This window comes from Parasteatoda tepidariorum, chromosome 11 (assembly GCF_982258835.1).
Source record: "Parasteatoda tepidariorum strain Cologne lab strain chromosome 11, Ptep-v5.0, whole genome shotgun sequence".
NCBI lineage: Eukaryota > Metazoa > Arthropoda > Arachnida > Araneae > Theridiidae > Parasteatoda > Parasteatoda tepidariorum.
Genome location: NC_141765.1, coordinates 59,823,776 through 59,843,359, shown reverse-complemented (window position 1 = coordinate 59,843,359; position 19,584 = coordinate 59,823,776). Strand labels below are relative to the sequence as shown.

General features: G+C 27.3%; 1 protein-coding gene across 2 annotated transcripts in view; it reads right to left on the bottom strand.

Annotated features, from left to right (window-relative positions):
• Window positions 1-12,715: 12,715 nt before the first annotated feature.
• Window positions 12,716-19,584, bottom strand: part of jbug (filamin-type immunoglobulin domains fbug) — a 100,158-nt gene continuing 93,289 nt past the window's right edge. For both annotated transcript variants that reach the window (XM_087154830.1, XM_087154831.1), the window contains 5 exons: window positions 16,947-17,051; window positions 15,908-16,084; window positions 15,177-15,326; window positions 13,710-13,877; window positions 12,716-13,554 (listed from right to left, as the gene is read on the bottom strand). In XM_087154830.1, the coding sequence (XP_087010956.1) occupies window positions 13,247-13,554; window positions 13,710-13,877; window positions 15,177-15,326; window positions 15,908-16,084; window positions 16,947-17,051 (908 nt within the window). In that variant the 3' untranslated portion in view covers window positions 12,716-13,246. The remainder of the gene's footprint in view (window positions 13,555-13,709; window positions 13,878-15,176; window positions 15,327-15,907; window positions 16,085-16,946; window positions 17,052-19,584) is intronic.

Below are 19,584 nucleotides of genomic sequence, written 5' to 3'. Positions count from 1 at the left end.
ATAAGGAAAATATTAATGTGAACATCATTTTTATCACGCGATATCTTCATCTATGAAGGGAAATACTTAAAATCATTTTTATATGATAAAAAAAAAAACATTTTTTAATCAACAGGAAGTTAGTTAATACCTTCAAAGTAATTGCTGCTTACTAATTATTTTTTACTTCTTTTCTACAAAATTTAATTCTACACATCTCTAAACCATGGCCAAACACCTAGACCTTTTTTTTTAGGGACCCTATCTCTTAATGGTAACGGTAAGAATGCTATGAAGTTTGACCCTGGATGAGCTGGTATAGTTTGTCTAAAGTAAGAACTCCCCTAGCCATTCGTCTGCACCTGTGGGGGTGACTATGGTAACGAGATATAACTATTTCAAGTAGGGATATGGAGTCATTTCTTAGGACAAATTTTGGCTCAGATTGGCTAGAGAAATGAACTCTTTTTATTTTTGGTCTATTGTGATAGCCCTAGAGTGAAGATAAGCTATCCTCCCTGAAATGCGCTATTCGTGATTCCATAGCAGCAGACGGTGTTAGACTTTGTGGCGAGGAGAGTTCTTTCTCCAAAATTTCTACACTATAACCAACGAGAGGACTAACAGCCACGACAGATATTGCGTACACCTTGCTGTGCGCATACACGACGGTTGTTTAGTCCACTATCTGGATCGAACTCACAATCACCACTACCAGTGGCTGGCTGCACTATCGGAGTGCCAACTTAATTCTACATTATATTGCTAGAAATCTTGGATTGTGTGGAGCTATATCGTTCGTATTTGCTTCAACTTCATTATTTTACTGTGGGCGTTAAACAGATAGCCCATTTCAGGGTTTACGACTATCATTATTCAACTCCGTAACCTTGTAATTTGAACCCAACACAGAGGACGTTGAAACCTTCACATCAAGCATTGGAATAAACTAGCCTACGTAGAATTTTTTATGTAATTATTCCGCAATTGCGTTACATGGAGAGGAAAGCTACGTAAGCCTCCCACGGTTAGACTCACAGTAATGGGATTTGAATTCATGATCCGTGATTGAAGGTGTTTCACGTCAACACTGGGATTGGTGCAATCTGGGATCAGAATTCGCATCGACCAGCCGTCGCTGGGATTCGAACCTGGGCATCTCATTGGCTGAGCCACCACAGCTCTAACTTTATTATGGTGCTTTGTTGAACCATACTATCACCCTAAACTTGATTTCCCGATGCTGTGGTTCAACTTAGAATATTTATTAGAAAATTAATTCAGTTTATAGAAATTTAATTCAGTTTTAAAATTAATGAAGGTTGTAACAAATTTGCATTAATGTTAAACTAATTTTCCTGTGAGTTACCTGCTAGACGCAATTAAATCGGTTGCAGCTCGACTCGACTAACAGCTGAACTAATTTTGCAACGATTTTAACCTTCAAACGTGTATCTTAAAATGCTTTTTAAAGCAGGTAGTAATATTTTTAAAACTTCTAGAAATGCTTACTCTTAACTTACCCTTTAGTTTCTCAATATCGTCAGCAAATTTAGTTTCAAACATCTAAAAATCTGCCTTAAAATTACTAAATTAAGTTTTCATTCAGTTTTTAATTGTGCTACTAGTTTGGTAGATCGGGGGCTTTTATGTTTTAGATATACATTTCAGATACTATTGGCAATATAATGGCCTTGGAGAAATACAATGATAAACCGCATTTTTAAATCATATTTCGTTCATCGACTTATTATATACTTTCTTTGGCTTCCTCTTCAGCTTTAAGAAAAAATATTTATACGCTAAAATTCATCTTAAGACATTTGATGCCTTTCAGCCAGTTCTTAAGTATTTAAAGGAAAAGAATATAATAGTATATGACCAAGAACAAACATTTTTTTTTTTTAAAAAAAGAAGAAGAAAGCAATATTTCAGCGAGAGCTTGAAAATTTCAACAAGCTCATATTTTTCCTTATTTTATTTTTGTTTATTTATTTATTTACAGTTATGGAATGTATTTCAAGTCATTGAAAATTCTATAAATCATTTTTTTGCGTGCTACTTGATTTCCGATATAAAATCTGCAAAGAAAGTAAATTTAGAGCGCAATATATATATATATATATATATATATATATATATATATATATATATATATATATATATATATATATATATATATATATATATATATATATATATATATATATATATATATATATATATATATATATATATATATATATATATATATATATATATATATATATATATATATATATATATATATATATATATATATATATATATATATATATATATATATATATATATTGTGAAGTATTGATGCTTCATTTTTCATTTTACCTTTCAGTTTAATGTTACATTTATATTAACATTTTGTAGCTCAGTTTTTAATAATTTTAATAATTAGATAAAAATAATTTATTTATCGTATTTTGGAAGAAGTTTAGTTCAAGTGGTGCGCGAAACTTTTTCGATCCTTATTAATGGCAAGTGGAGGGGAAAACGTTTGGACTCGCTGCTGTAGGTTATAAATGAAAGATTTATGTTAAACTCCTTTATACATAAACAACTGTTTATTTTTAGTATCTTTATAACCTTATTTTTTCCTAAAATTCGAATATCTAGCTTAAATTTAGGAAAAAGAAGCAATCGAAAAAGTTATTGCCCGAAGTAAAAAAAATATTTTTTTTCTTATTTACATTATGTATGAATACAACATAAAAGAAATAGAAAAATAGTGCACCTAGTAGTGCGTGACATTGGTCTATTTCACCCTCTAAAATTCTATCTTTCCCCATAATGAATAATTCAGTTATTTTATTAAGATTGCAAGAAGTTTTTTACACATTTGTTTATAAGTTTGAAAATAACCAGAATGCTAAAAAGAGCAATAGAATATCAATAGAGATCAATAATTTGCAAAGAATGTTGATCAGAAACATGTTGAAAATACATTTTTGTGTCTGTTTCTGAAATTTAATTAATAGCACTAATTAGCTATCGAATGCACCGTAAAAAAAAATTTGTGTATCTAAACACCAAAAATGGTGGGAACTGCTTTGCACCAAAATGGTGTTTCATTGAGTATTCCACTATACCCGAACCCAAAAATGTTCCTGGCTATGTGAAACACCTAGAATGTTATTATGCACTACTTAGTGTAAAGTATCCGCCACCAACCACCATGTTTTTTTATCTAGTAACACTAAAATTTCTAATTACAGTAAGATACGACACTCATAAGAATCAGTACATTTATTTTTACGAGGCAATATAAAGTATGAATCAGTAATGAAAATGAGCTTGTAAATCAAGCATACACATGGCAGATAGGATACTAAGACAAATTTGAACAAGGGTTAACAGAGCAGGAGCATACCGACTTTTTTTTACAATTTTTTCAATTTCTGCATAAGATTTATTTTCACATTTCATTCTGACTATCATATTTCGAAGTTCTAAAGATGTTTCCTTTCCCTGACTCATTTTGTTGAAGTTACAATGTCAAAAAATCTCGGGAAATGAAGGTTAGAATAGATAACGAAACATGTAACCTCAAATTAAGACAATCTTCCAAAATCACTTCGTATGCAAATTTTTTTTTCCTCTGCCAATCAGGTGTATGCAGACTTTTGCGACTTGATAATTACTATACAAATCACAAAATTACCTAGAAATTATTATTTCTGAATATTTTTATTATGGAAAACAAATTCTTTAGAGAAAACTGAAGGAGTGATATGATTTTTAAAATTGAAATTTAATTGCTTTTTGAGAAACCTTTATTTTGATCAGTGTATGTAGATTTTTGTGACTGACTGTACATATTTTTAACAGCGAACTTTACTTTTTTCAGACAAAAAACTATATTGAAGATATTGTGTAATTTTATAACCGTCGTTGAACAGCCGACCCAATTTTGGGTTTACAACAACTAATGTTTAACTCCGTAGTCTTGTAATTTTGAACCTAATCCAGGAAACAAGGGAACTCCTTGATCAAGTATTGGGAGAAATTTGCCTTCGTGAAGGACTTTTTGATGGAACTAACCTTCATGTGTGTTACATGGAGACGAAGACCACGAGAAACTCCTATAGTTAGCCTGACGGCAAGAGGACTCTAACCCCGTAATCCGTCGACCATTGGGGATATTTCACGTCACTGCGGTCGGTGCGGAATTCGTATCCCAGCCATAACTGGGATTCGAGTCCGATTCACCTCATTGGAAGACGAACGCTCTATCCTCTAAGCAATAGTGGCTCATTGAAGATAGCCGCAAACACTATCCTCAACTCGTTATAGATTGTGAACAATGTAATAGTTGTGCACAATGCTACAGATGAATTCAAAACACTCCAAGATTAGAGTTTTCGAAAGCGAAAATATTTAACTTATATTACAAAAGCGCGTGATCTCGGAGTAAACTTCTACATTTTTGGTGTTTCGAGCTTTCATATACCCTTTGAATTTTACATCAACTTCGATTTCGGGTTAGCTTGAAAAAAAGCGTTCCTTCACAGAGCTTTTAGAGTTATTCATCATCAAATTCGGATAGTTATTACTCCACAGTTTTTTCAATTTGAGAGGTCACCACTTTGAATTATTAATAATGGCGCTTAGTTTGCGAAAATCCGATTATTGAAACAAAAGTTAAAGAAAATATCTTGTTAATTTTGCTTACTGTATGCCTTTTACTAAAATCATTAATATTTCTCAAAATGTTTCGTTTTCTCAAAACGACTTTAAAAAATTATATGATTTCAGAAGACTAATACTAGATTGTATGACAGACAAAAAATTTTATTCTCCTAAAACTCACCAACTAAAATAGTAGTTATGCTTCCTTTACATATTATATAAATAAAATTTCAATATAAATAACTTTTTCTCAAACAAGTTAATGAACTTTATTGAAATTAAAATAATTAATAATAATTATATTTACTTTTAAATAATAACCTCAATATGATCTCCCTAAATTATATTCGTAGAATTTATTTCGAAATAAACGTATGATATTTACTATTTTTAAACTCCCCATTCTCTCACATAGCTCATAAATATTACGCTGTTCTTTTGTTTTATCAGTACAAACCAAATCATTTGAGTTTTTTTAAGCAAAAAATTGAATCATGATTAGCATATTTATGAGTCCGGTCAGTTGAGGAAAATATTCTAGAAGGTGTGACTTGCATCACCTAATTCTCTCTTTCATTCAAGACTAATTACAAATTAGTTTATCAGTAAATAAATATCAATCAATCTTCACAACATTTTTATAAAAGGAAAACAAAATCAATTAATGACCCAGACCTCATAATCAGTCATTCACCTAGTCAATAAGCAGAAAAAAAATTGTTGCACCAAAAGAGGTTAGGCAACATACAAAATCATTGATTTGATTGACCGTTGTCGCGCTCAATATCGTCAAATATTATTGAATAAACGTCATTAGTTGTAAGAAGAGAATACGAAGAAAAAATCTGAACCAGTTCTATATTTGCCATTAAAAAAATAGAGCGGTTATGAAATAAACTCATAATGTATGGAACTTTATTGCTAGAAAAGTATTAAAAATTGCATAAAATGTCATAGGTTTTTATTTTATTTTATTTTATTTATTTATTTATTTATTTTTATTTTTTTTTGCGAAAAGCTAAAATCTATTATGAAAAATTTTTTTAACTAATATTTAATTAGTTTAATGCAAACTATTGAGGAACTATGAAAAGCCTTCTAAATTCAATTTTTAATGCAATTTTGATTGTGAACCTTAGTGCAATAAGGCCAGAACTGAAAACCAGTTGATATTACAGGAAAGGCATTTGAAAAAATAACTCATTGATAAATCATGATTTCATTACAATTTAATCTTCATAATTTGCTAACAATAAAACTTTTAACATTCAACATGTTATAAACACATTTCTTTTTTCAAATTCCATGCCCAAATTCTTAAAATGTTTGATTTATTTATTTTGAGTATTGTGCCAATTGCAAAGAGAATCAATTATTGTTGATTCCAGTAGTGCAAGAACAGGGCAATTCTGTAAAAGTCATATTTAATGTGGTAAATAGTGCAGGGAGAATAATATTATTCTACGCGAAACAAGACACATTGAGTATTGTCTCATAAATGGTCCGCTATATGCGGTTAAATGGGGGATAGTAATTAATAAAAAGTACAGAACATAAAAATATTGTCTTTTAAAAAATTTCATTTTACTCTTATACACGAACTTGCGAACCGAAACTTGTCGTGTTCCTTAATTATATCCCTCAATTTCAAAGTCGTTATTAAAACTACACATACCAAGTTTACTTTATTATTTATACTAAGTTAAAACTAAATTTTTCCTAATTAGTTTTATAATAAAGTTTTCTTAAAAAAATTTTCCTTTGGAAAATAATTTACAATCATAATTTATTCGCTGTATCTTTATAGTTTGATACTCTTGGGTATCAAATCTTGTTTTGTTTCACTTAGTAAATTCCCTCACTGACCAACTTCAACATGAAAATATGATCATAACTTAATAGCTTTTGATTTAGCAATTGCATTTTCATGCATAGAAATACAATCTTCATAGTTAGAGAGCACACCTTAAATATGCAAATTATTTACTGCAGATTATAATTTCAGGATTCGTATGGTCCTTGAAAAGTGAGACAAATGTATTTTAATATTTCTAAAGAATTATGATATTTGAAGATCAAGGGGAAAGAATGGTTTAGGTTCATGAAAACTGATTATGAGAAAAACGAATGTCAATGTTTGAGAATTCTCAGAAGCAAAAATAAAAATATACACATCTGTCAAGCAAAGAGCATTTACTGACAATCTCAAAAATTTCAAAAGAAAATTTAAAATTTTTCATTTTGAGAAAAATAAAGTTGAAGACAAGAACCATTTTTTCCATAAAATTTTTCATTAAACAATGCTTTCTCACTAGTAGTCCAGTCTTCTATTCCACTAAACTTTTCTTTGTTCTGGTCTAGGTTTGGACAGGAACCATTTAACTCCAGTACGGCCCATCTTCACTCTGTAATAACACTCCTTTCCACGTCCCTAGTAATCTACATGATGCACAAGATGACGCTCCAATCGTCATTTTTGTGCAAAATTGACAAAAACAGTTCTTTTCTTTAATCTTATAAGTAAATATATACGATACAAAATCTCATGGTCTAAATTTTTAATTCTAATGGAAAAGCTAATAGGAAATAATTTTCAGTTTCTTCAAACAAAATTGACACCAGTTTTTTCGTAAGGACCGTATCAAAGACTAAAGGAAGGAAAGAAAATTATTGTGCTATATAGGAAAGGAGTCTTAGAAACTTTTGAACCATTGACATGATTAATTGGGAGGTTAAATGAGAGATTTTTTTAGTATTTGCATTCTTATTGTTGCTACGTTTTTGAAAGTACATCTATGATACAGCTCACAGGGCCAAAAAGATACAAGAGTGGTGCAAGACGCATTTTCCAGATATGATATTAAAGAAATGGCCGCCCTACTTACCAGATCTTAACCCCATAGATTACAGTGTATGATTCATTTTCTAGCCAAATGCCTGCACTAAACCAGACAAAAGTTTGAACTCTTTAAAGAAATTGTATCGGCACCAAATGGGATAGATTAAAGGTAGACGATTTGAGGCCCGTTGCTGAAATTTTCAGTTAGCGTTTGCGACTCTGCATCGTTGATAAAGGTTACCACTTAATAGGTCTACTATTATTATTTGTTAGGTTATTTATTAGTTCTATTATTATTATTTGTTGTATTTTGTTAATTCATTTATTTTCCATAAAATAAGTTATATTAAAAATTGTTTGTCTGAATTTTTTGCCTCTCCTTGTATAATTTTTTTTTTTTTTTTTGGCTTTCCCTTCACTTTGAACGTGTCGAATTAAATTTGCTTTAGATGAATATGAAAGCATGATAATAAGAGTCACGATTTGCGATTTTAATGTTAATTTCAACAAGCAAAGAGAATTCATAAGCAAACAGCATTTTTTTTATTAAATTAATTAACCAGAGAGAAATTACAAGTAATATCCCGAATGAACATAACACTTATCAACAATAATTTGGCTCTCATGAACCCAAAACTTCATCATAGAAATACAATATATCAAAGCGAAATTGATGGTTATGATAAATCACAATAGATGAACCCAAATCCAATAGACTAAAAAAAAACTGATGAGTGGGCGTAAGGCATTACTTAAATTCAACAAGCTTTAGCAGATACTAAATGAAAATTTTATTTTAAAGCAAGTAGTGGTGCAATAAATGAGTAAAAGAATTTGTTATCCCACAACTAAATAAATCAATAACAATTTAATTTGACAACCACTTTTTGCCCTGTTTCAGTGGCATACCTAGGGGAGAAGGTGCAAAGAAACATAGACAGATGTCCTTTATCATATCTGCAGATGAAAATAAATTAGAAAGATTAAAGGAAACATATTCTTCAGATTTACCGGATTGTAGCTTCAACATTTGACTACCGAATATCAGTGAAGAAGTGTAAGTTAAGATGAAGTGTTACATATTTTGTAAGAACAGAAAAGGAAACTAAATTTAAACTAGTAGAAACTAATGCATTCATGTACAGCACCTTTTAGTCCTTTTTTTCAATCTTTAAATGTTATTTTTTTCAATGATGTTGGATTTCCCTTCTTCAGGTAAGTAGAAACTTTAGTTTTTATGATATTATTTTTCTTTTATAATCTTTACTTCTGTAATTTTTTTTAGAAATAATTTTTATTCTTCTTGTACTGTTTTAAATGGGAAAAATACGATGGATATAGTATATTCTCCAGATATTTTGCTCAAAAAAACAATTGAATTTTACGCTTTTAATTTTTTACGATAGATAACAAAATCAAATTTTGTCACGCAGAAAATGTGGACGGTATTAAAAATAACTTCTCCAGATATTTTGCTCAAAAAACAATTGATCTTTACGAGTTAAATTTTTCACGTTAAATGACAAAAGGTTTCTGATGGCGTGAATTATTAATTGAAACCTGCTAACTCTTTGAAATTAATGTAACAAAAACGCTGTTTCGTTAGCTATTTTCTAGTCTGTAAATGTTATATAAATTTTCACAAAGTGAAATAAGTAACTAACTAAATAAAAAATAATAATGAAATACTTCATTTTCTATGAGGTTTATTGGAAGAGTACAAAACATAATTCCTTCTATCTTAGCTTAACCTCTGAATATAAGTAGTTCGTACAGCAAAACATTAAAAAATAATGACAACTGTAGATTTTACAAAATTTTTAAATTGTGAATAAAATTATTTTTACTCTGCAGATATCTGTTATTTATCCTTAATGGAGAGGGATATATCTCTCACTTCTTCTATCCTTAATGGAAAGTGGCACCAAAGATATTTTTGATAATATATTAAGTAAATTATTTTCAATAATACTTTAAAAATATTTTATATAAAATTAGGTTGGACCAGTCCTGGCCGGGTGTCTTATTTATTTTGTTGACTGTGCAACAAATATCTGTAAATTATTTCGATATGTCATTAAGAATGAAATTTTGCCTTATTTTTATTCATCCATCAGCTTTCTCTTTAAATGCAATATTTTATGGGCAAACATGGCACTCACCATTTCTACTCCTGTATTATTAAGGCCACATAAAAAATTATTCTTTTGCTGAGTATTTTGATTGGTACTTTATTCAAATCGAAAAATTTTAAAGTATACGAAGGCTTTCTTCAACTTAATATATCTTAGAAATTCTAAAAACAAGTTTTCTGAATGAAAAACTGCCTTTTTCAGCAAATTTTTATTCAATGTACAAAAAATGACTAAGCTGACCAGCATCTCACAAAAACTAAAAAAGGAAGTTACACTGAACAATGACACTGTTTCTGAAAATACACTAAATTTTTAAACACAAAAAAAATATCTATATAAGTTGAATTTTTTAATCAAAAACTTATAATCAAATTTTTTATTTCATATTATCGTCACTTTGGATAAGAAAATTTTATGGTTTGTTATACTTTCAGAACAAATTTTTTTTTAAATTCAAATCATGATCGATTATATTTTATTATACTTTACTGAAGAAGGTTCTTGTCCATAGAATCAAAATCATAATAGCATTTATTTGTGCCTGATTCACGTTGTTTTGCTTCCAAAAAACATATTTTACTCATTAAAAATGAAAAGTAAATCAGAGCCAAATCTTTAAAATTGTCATTTCTAATAAAAACTATCTGTATTGTGTGAAAAATTTAATTTTAATATAAAATAAAACAGTCAGTTAACAAAACAAATTTTATTAATTACAATATGATAGTAATCTTGTTAAGTACAAAATAGTACAAGTAGATAAAAGTATTTTAAAAATAAATTAAAAAATATCAACAAGAAAAACTTAAAATATACATATTGTTCATAGTAAATTAGGCATTCAAAAGAAATGCAGTATAATAAAATTTTTTAAAGTTTTTAACATATATTCTCTCTTTAAAAACAATATTTTCTTACATGCATAATTGGAATGCCCTAAGAAATGGAAATTATTTTATAATGAAAGGCTGTGGTTTTGAGCTATAACTAGGGTGACTAATCTTCAAAGATGGTATAAAACAATACGTTAAATTCTGTAAGTGCAATAGGATTAGAGTTTCTTTGAAAATTTATTTCAAAAAATTAGACTTGAAAAATTCAAAGACAAACAAACCAGATTCATAATTTCTAATAACATTAGTTTTATCTTTATTTTTTTTTTCTTTAGTATTAAGTCTAACAAATGCTTGAAAGGGTTATTTTAGCTAGAAAACATTTTTCTTAAAAAAATTGCTCAAATTCATGAATAAAATGCAACAAAGATTGAATTTCTTTTATAACATTTTCCATGGCAAACAGCATTTTCCTATATCCAAAGGTTAAATATAGTCATTCTAGTTGAAATAAACCTTATAAACAGTCTGTACAAGGAATTTATTTCATTATATCAATTTAATCATATTAATAGAATTATTTTAAAATAAAATTTATGTAAATATAGGATACAACTAATAATTGAGCAAGTTATCCAAGTACAAACTTTTCTGATCTAACTAAGCAACATTTATATAAAATTTTATTTCCAAAATAATAGAATAAACATTGCATTATACTGCTTAAATATAGAGAACCAATTAAAATATAATTTATTTCATATTCCACTGTAAGTTCTACTTTACTTCTTATCACAAATAGTTTGAGACAATAGCAAAATTCTTATTATTTTGTTTAAATAATTCATAGATAGTTTGAACTATCAGAAACAAAAAAAAAGGTATTTATTTAAATTTTTTTTAGTTGTAATTTTCATTACGTAAAGCTCTATATGGAATAACAATCAGCCTATTTTTTATATTTGAAATTATAAAATTTTTACACATAAAATAACAGCAATATACTCATTTGCAAATTAACAAGTGTGAAATATTTTATAAAAATGTAAGTGTTAAATTGTGTAAAAATAGCAAAGTAGTTAAAATTCACTTTTGAATATCTCCTCTTAACTTAACACACATTACCAAGATGCAAACAATGATTTCCTAGTGATTTCTGTCACATTTCATTATGAATTATTTTCAGATCCTTCATCACCAACATAATACCACTGAGATTTCTTCCCCCTTAATGTTTATACCAGTCAAATAGACATTTCCTTGTGCCTACTAACTTTTTTTATATATTTTATTGCAAGATATTAAGTTTTCTGTGAAATAAATGACATAATTACTAGAAATCTTATTAGCATTAATTTGTTATGTCTAAGAAGATACATAAACATTAAGGAATTTTGAAATATTTGGTACAGCAACTAACTTTCTTACTATTCTAAAAAAATGTAGGCATTACTTAATAAAATTTAGTTCTTAGTTTATCATTGATATTACCTTTGTAATATATAAAAACTCATGTAAATAAATTTTTGAAAAATTAATCTTTCAGTAATGCATATGCCTGAGATGATTTTTTTTCAAAATAAACATTACATAATTATTATTAAACAATGCTAATAATGCAGTAGAAACAATCTTAATAAAACGAGAGACACAAATCAAATATAAACAAAAATAAACAATTATATTTTCAACAATTAGCTAGAAATATCTCATATATATAAGGATTACAAATAATTAACAGAACAGATCTTTAACAATCTAAAAAAAAAACAATACCATTCAAACATTCAAAATAATGTTTTAAAACAATTACCCATTTGCATAATTAGTGGAATGTATATGCGCAATTTCTAAATTACATTGCACCAAAAATAGCACAATTTTTTAACTATACAAATGAATTAATGAAAACAATGTAACAAAATTTAATAGAATAAATCTATTTCATTTAGCATCATTTTATCAATTCTGTTAAATTAAAATGAAACAATACATACACAGAAAAAATACATAAAATTTTTGTTTAAAAAATTGGCTTGTCCATGAAAATAAATGCATTTCAATTGTTGCATTCGCTTATGATGCATCATTTAATATAACATGATTGTCTTATTATCAATCCTTAACAGTTTCTTTTTCAGAAATAATTGTTTCCATGTGTCTAGAGTGATGCTATAAAACTTAAGGGTTAAATAACATGGAATGCTGCACAACGGACATAAAATTAAACATAAAATAATTACTTTATTTAGTATTTGTTCCCATTTCATTACCAGAAATGAAATACCTCCCTACATTTTAAAAGGCACAGTATAGAATAAAAATGCGAAGTGCATTTATCAATCATTAATACTAAAATATATATTTAAAAAAATACATAGAAGAATCAAGGTCATCACCTAAACCTTACTGTCTGAGAAAATAACTACTAATATTAAACCAAAAACTTCATATTCATTTATAAAAATATACTATAAACTTTCAAATGACTCCTAAATCGAAAAATGAATTGCATAGATAAATATAATTTATTTATCAAATGTAACAATAAAATGTGTTTTAAAATGATGGTGAAAATTCTGAAATACTTTTACAACTCTACTGTAGATCCTTCCATGACGTTTGAACAAATTCAATACTATGTGTTGAATTGTCACAAATAAATTCCATTGAATATTGTCAATATAATAATAATGGCAATATAATATTGTTCAACATATATTGGCAATTTTCAATATGATATGGATTAAAAAAAAAAACAGTTTTAAAATGGTGGCACAAATTGGAAAATATTTTTACAACTCTGCAGTAGATCCTCTCCATGACATCTGGCCAAATCCTGTACTGTATGTTAAACTACCACCGAAATAATCAGCTGGAGGTAACGGTGGGGGTCCTCCTGATTGAGATTGATATTGTCCTTGAATAAAATGATTGAGTTCTTCTTGAGTATCAAATATCATGACCATAAATGGTGAGCCGGGTACATGTTCTCCAGACCACTTAACTTCTAATCTATAATCTCCAGGTTCAGTGGGATCATATTTGCATAATATAGTTCTATCTTTCTGGCTTTCTCTCTGCATTTCAACTCTAAATGCTCCTGAAAGAAAAAGAAAATAACAAATCATTCATAATAGAATTAAAAAGTTTGCTACTGAGAGAAGCTGCCAAGTTACAGCTTGAAGAAAGAAAATTAATAATGAAATTGTTAATCAGAATATTCTGCTTTTACTTAATTGGTTAAAATATTTTTACCTTTAGGACCTCTAATTCGAACAGTCAGTTGACCAGCTCCAGCTCCTCTGGTATCACAAATGAATCTACTCTGATAAGTTGCAAGCACACCAGGTTCAATTCCTGGGCCATATACCCTTACTTTAGATGCATCAGGAGCACCAGCAATTCTTATTGTGAATGGACTACCTGAAATGTTTAGTTCAAGAGTTTATAAAGAAATCCAAAACAAGTAAATTTAACTTTTGGTAAAAATATGTTAAATATATCATAGTATAAAGTTTTTCTAGCTTCAATATGACAACCCTTTTTTCTATTTCCATTAGCTTAATATTTTAATTCTTTAAAAAAATTACTTGCAAACAAATTTCGCAATACAGTTTGTTATCACATTCTTCTTAGAAAACAGTTAGCAGATTTTGCAGCTGCTTGAAACAAACGTTTTTAAAAAACGTTTTTAAAACACTATGCTTATCAGAAGTATCTTATCAAAACTATTTTATCAGATCTATTACAAATAAGTTGTGGTGGTTAAAATCATTTTAAATCAAATGTTAGAGCATAAATTTTGCTAATACTATAAATATTTGAGGAAAATCTCTGGCTAAAGAAGCTAGCAGGTCTAAGTGAACATGTGAATTTAAGTTACACAGAAAGCTAACTTTAAATTATAACTTTTTCGATTCAAACAAAGCACTCACTTTCAATTCAACGATTTTTCAAACAAAGATATATTCTTTAATGATATATGAAATTAGTTAGCATATTTAATTGACATTTTTCATGAATTTCAAAAAAATGCAAAAACTAAAATAATTAAACATTAAAGGGGCAAAATTTTATTCAGTATTCTGACAAAACTTTAAGAAATACACGTAAAAGATTACAGTAAAGTTTAAAAAATGCCATAAAAATTTTTTTCGAAGACTACATTTTTGTTAGTGTAACTCTATTCACTTCTAATATAAGAACATTTAAAACATAACCCTTAAAAATGTGTCTTGATTCATGATTATTGAAAACAATAATGGGACTGATCATTAGATAAAAGTTATTCTTGAGAACTGATTTTGTTTTCAGTTCAATTATGCAGACTAAGAAATTGAAATAAAGGTTCAATATGAAAATGTTTGATATTAAGATATCAAACAAAAAAAATCATTAGATTTAGTCATACATAACTTTTTTTCTATAAATCACTAACAGGTTAAAAAAAAAATTACGTATTCTGGAAGACCTTTTTTCACATAAATTTAACACAATATAAAATTTTAAGCCAACCTAATTGAAATTTTATTTTATTTTATTAAAATGAAGTCTTTAAACAGAAACTGCATTTAAATATTTTTCAGTAAATTATGTTTTAATCTGCAGTTTTATGTGCTATTTATCAAAGTGAAAATTTTAAATGGAACTTTTAAGTTAAATTTTGGAAGCTAATCTTCCAAAAACTATATTATAAAAAAACTTCATCATGAAAATACTTACCAGGAACATGATCTCCACCATATTTAATTGTTAAAACATGGCGACCACCTTCTTGAGGTTTCAAATATAATGTAAATGTTCCATCTCGATGATCATACAATTCACAATATGCTACCTTATGAGGACCCATACAATGTGCTGTAAGTTCACCTATAAGTTAAAAAAAAAAAAGAAAACATTAGAAAAGAAGACAGCTAGTATATCTCAATACAAATAATTGTTATTTTTGTTGTTTAGTCTAATTCAATTTTAAATATTTCCAAAATTTATAGATGATTTTCATTACCTCAAAGAAAATAGAAATGATTAGTGAATAATGAATCAGCAATATCAAGTAGGTGCAAAAACATTTAATTTTATTAACAAAGAATTTAAAGAATTTGATTATAGTATTTGAGTTTACAAAAATTTAGAGTTTGCCCCTTTTAATTTCAATCTTTAAGTTAAGAAAGAAACCATAATTGTACGAACAGCAAAACTTGATAATATTTTGCAAAAGATTTACCATGATTTTTTTAAATAAAATTTCATTTTAAGTTATCTAAAACATGAATGTTATATTCAGTGTTTGATGTATTTAAAATAGAAGACAATAAATTTCATTGCATCATAAAAAAAATTTTCAACTATAACAATTTAATATTTATTTGGGCACAAGTCTGCAGAAACAAGTACTAATCTAACTATAATAATTTTTTAATTAAAATGAAATATAAACAGCATTTTAGTACCTGGTCCAGCCTTTCTCGTATCAATAAAAGACTTTATTTCTTTACCCACAGTACCTCCTCTTAAACCATCACCAGAACATGCTACTTTTTGTGCATCACAAGAAGCAGTTATGTTAACTTTCAGAGGACATCCTTTAACTTGTCGTTCTGACCACATCACATTCAATAAATATGCACCTACAATTGAAGTAAAATTCAAAATAAGATTTAAAAAAGTTTTAAGAAGCACTGCTTTTTTGGCATTATACCAAAATAAACAAATTTCAGAATTTTTTAAAATCATCAATTTTCTTTAACTTTTCTTATGGACTCCATTCATTAGGCTTAGACATGGGATAGAAGATAATGTTCTGCCTCCTTAAGAATAAAATTCTTGAACAGTTGTTTACAATTAATGTCTAAATATTCAATACCATTATTTCCAAAATATTCATTACAATGATATTTTATTCCTACTACACAAGGCAGATGCAGAAATTAGATAAGAATGAACTATTTAATAATGCTAGTTCTGTTATAAATTACTTTTAAAAAAACAATTTTGCTGCAATTTTCAAGTCTTTATAGATAGAAAGCAATAAAAAATTTAGTTTACTTGCAGTAAATATGTACTTTTTCATAAGTTTGCTTTAGTGATATTTCTCTGAATTCTATATTTTTCAATTTGTAATTTTTAAAACCTTGCATGAATCTTCTTCAAATTTTAGTTTGCAATTTTGAAGTGAATTCATAAATATTTGGTAGTAATCAATTCCCTCAAGTTGTCCAAAAACTCATTACTCCTGTTAATTTTCAATCATGATATAGTTAAGTACATAGCCCATGTTAATTTGCAAGAGATAAAGAAACCTTTGTTTTATTCAAAATGACTTCTTTAGTTATTTTTCTTACTTTGCAAAGTTCCAATATATATATATATATATATATATATATATATATATATATATATATATATATATATATATATATATATATATATATATATATATATATATATAAATATTTACATATATTTATATATAAAGTAATGTATAGATACCTGGAACAGTAGGTGTGTATAACACTTTATGCACATTATTTCCTATTGACATTATTTGAACTGGAATATCTGCTTTAACACCGCCAAGTGTTACCTCAGGAGACCCTGCAGAAGAAAAAATATTATTACATTTTTAGTTTAAAAAAGTCAACATTTTACAGTAATATAACATTTCGAAGTAAGTTTGCAAACAAATAACTGCTCAAAATATAAATTTAACAATTTAATAAACAATGCCATATTTTAAAACACAGAAACATTGCAAGAATGTCTGGTGTACAAAAAAAACTACTTCTATGTTCAATTATGTTAATAAATTATTCAAACTTTTATTTTTTTTTTATGTTAGTTCACTAAATAAACAAAGAAAGGATGTCAAAAACAACTTTAAATATACAACAGATGAAGAAAACCATATCAAATAAATGCTAGAATTTATTACTTCAGAATCACAAATTTGAAATTCCACAAATAACATTAATTGAAATTTTCATAAAACTTTTATATTAAGAAGGTGGCATTACTAGAACACTCGTGTAGAGCTTATGGTGAATGATTCTGTGATAGCTTGTGATTGTAACTCACTTTACACAAATAAATGGAGAAAAAAAAGAAATTTAACATCATCAATTGCTGACTACAAATGCACCAAATATTCAGTAACAATACTGTATTTGGTCTTTACTCCCAAATATTTAGTTGCGCTTGATAACAAACTATATTGTAAATTTCAATTTACTGGCTATATAATTTTCTTCTTTAATTTATGATCTGATTCATTTACAAAAAAAAAGATAAACTTAAAAATGTGTTTAGTAGTTCAATAGTATTTTAACAAATATACAATAAAGTATATAATGATGCATTTCCATTATTATTATTTTAAAACCTAAAAATTAATAGAAATACAACACTTTAAAACAAAAAGAAAAAACTAATTAATGAGGAAAATATTCACTGATTTTATAGTTTATTATAAATTATGAAACAGTTTTAAATTTATTTTTATACTTTTATTTTTTCAAGTTTTTTTTTAACTTCTTTCACTAATGATATAGGTTAACAAAATATTTTTATTAATTACAACACAAAAATTCATATATTAAAGTAACACAATCATGAAAAAAAAACTTTGACAAGTTTTCAGTCCTTTATTTTTATTTATAAGTAAACTGTGACAGTATAACTCAAAATAATTTATTTTAAAATTTCTTTTCAGAAGAAAAGCCCCAATTTATTGTATTTGACATGAAAGAATAAATATGAAAATTTTAAAAATATGTAAAAAAATTTTGTCTGTTCAAAAAACTAATTTAAAAAATTACATTTGAAGAAAAATCAGGGATGAGAGTAGTCAGAAAGTAAAAAAGAGGAAATCCAAAAAAAATATAGTATATATATATATATATATATATATATATATATATATATATATATATATATAAACAAAAATGTGACAAAAAAAGTGCGATTTTCAAACTTGTAAACCATGTGAATATAAATCCCGATATGAGACTTTTAAATCACGTAAATATGAAACTCTACATCGAATTTAAAAAATGCGATATTACAACCACAAAAACGAATCACGAAATTGGATTTTAAGCTCGCGTGAATACGAATTGCTACATAGGGCTTTAAGAGCTCGTAAATACAAATTGCGATATTGATTTTTGAAATCTCGTAAGTAAGAATCGCAATGTACAATATTTAAATCGCCTGAATAAGAATCGCAACGTTCAACTTTTAAATCAGGTAAATACGAAAATCGAGATTTGATAATAAAATCGCGATTTTAAAAATGCATAAATACAAAACACGATATTGGATTTTTAAATGTCGTAAATAAGAATCATAATATACGATATTTAAATAGCGTAAATAAGAATCGCAATGTGCCACTTTTAAATCAGGTAAATACGAAAATCGATGATTGATATTAAAATCGCGTGAATAAAAATCGAGATATTTGCAGAGTCTGGACTTGTGATTTCTAAAAGGCTTGTTTGTATTGTTTTTGTTTAGACATAATAAATAAAAATTCACAAGATTAATTGAATGAGCAAATAAATATTTTCACCGCAAATCCACCTCTATTTTTTTCCTCTTTTTTTGTTTGCTTTCACGCCAGAATACAAGACGTCTGAATTACGAAAATACGAGCTATCCTGCCGACGGATAAAAAATACGGAAAATCTTATTTTCTGTGCGTGAAATCGGAGAAAATAGCTAAAATAAGTAAAAATGCGGAAGGGTTAGCAGCTAGGGCGTAGATTGAATTTTCTCTTTATCTTTGAAAATCGTAAATAAATATAATTATTTTACTTCAATGACTGAATTTTAATAAAAAACGGGATATTTATTAAAAAAAACGAAACTTTTAGAGAGTCGGAGTTTTTGATAAAAAGACTGAAATTCGAGAGACAAAAAAAAATCTCATCCCTGTATAAAGGTCAACCAGTTTTATCCCAAGGAAATGATTTTTAGAGAAATTTCAGAGGGAGGAAAAGGGACTTCAATAATTTCCCTCCGCGGAAAATTAAATTCCTCATAAAATATTTTAACTTGTGCAAAAAAAAAATTTCAGCGGAAATTAGCTGAAAAAATGGAAAAATCTGAAAAAAAGCGGAAATTCGCG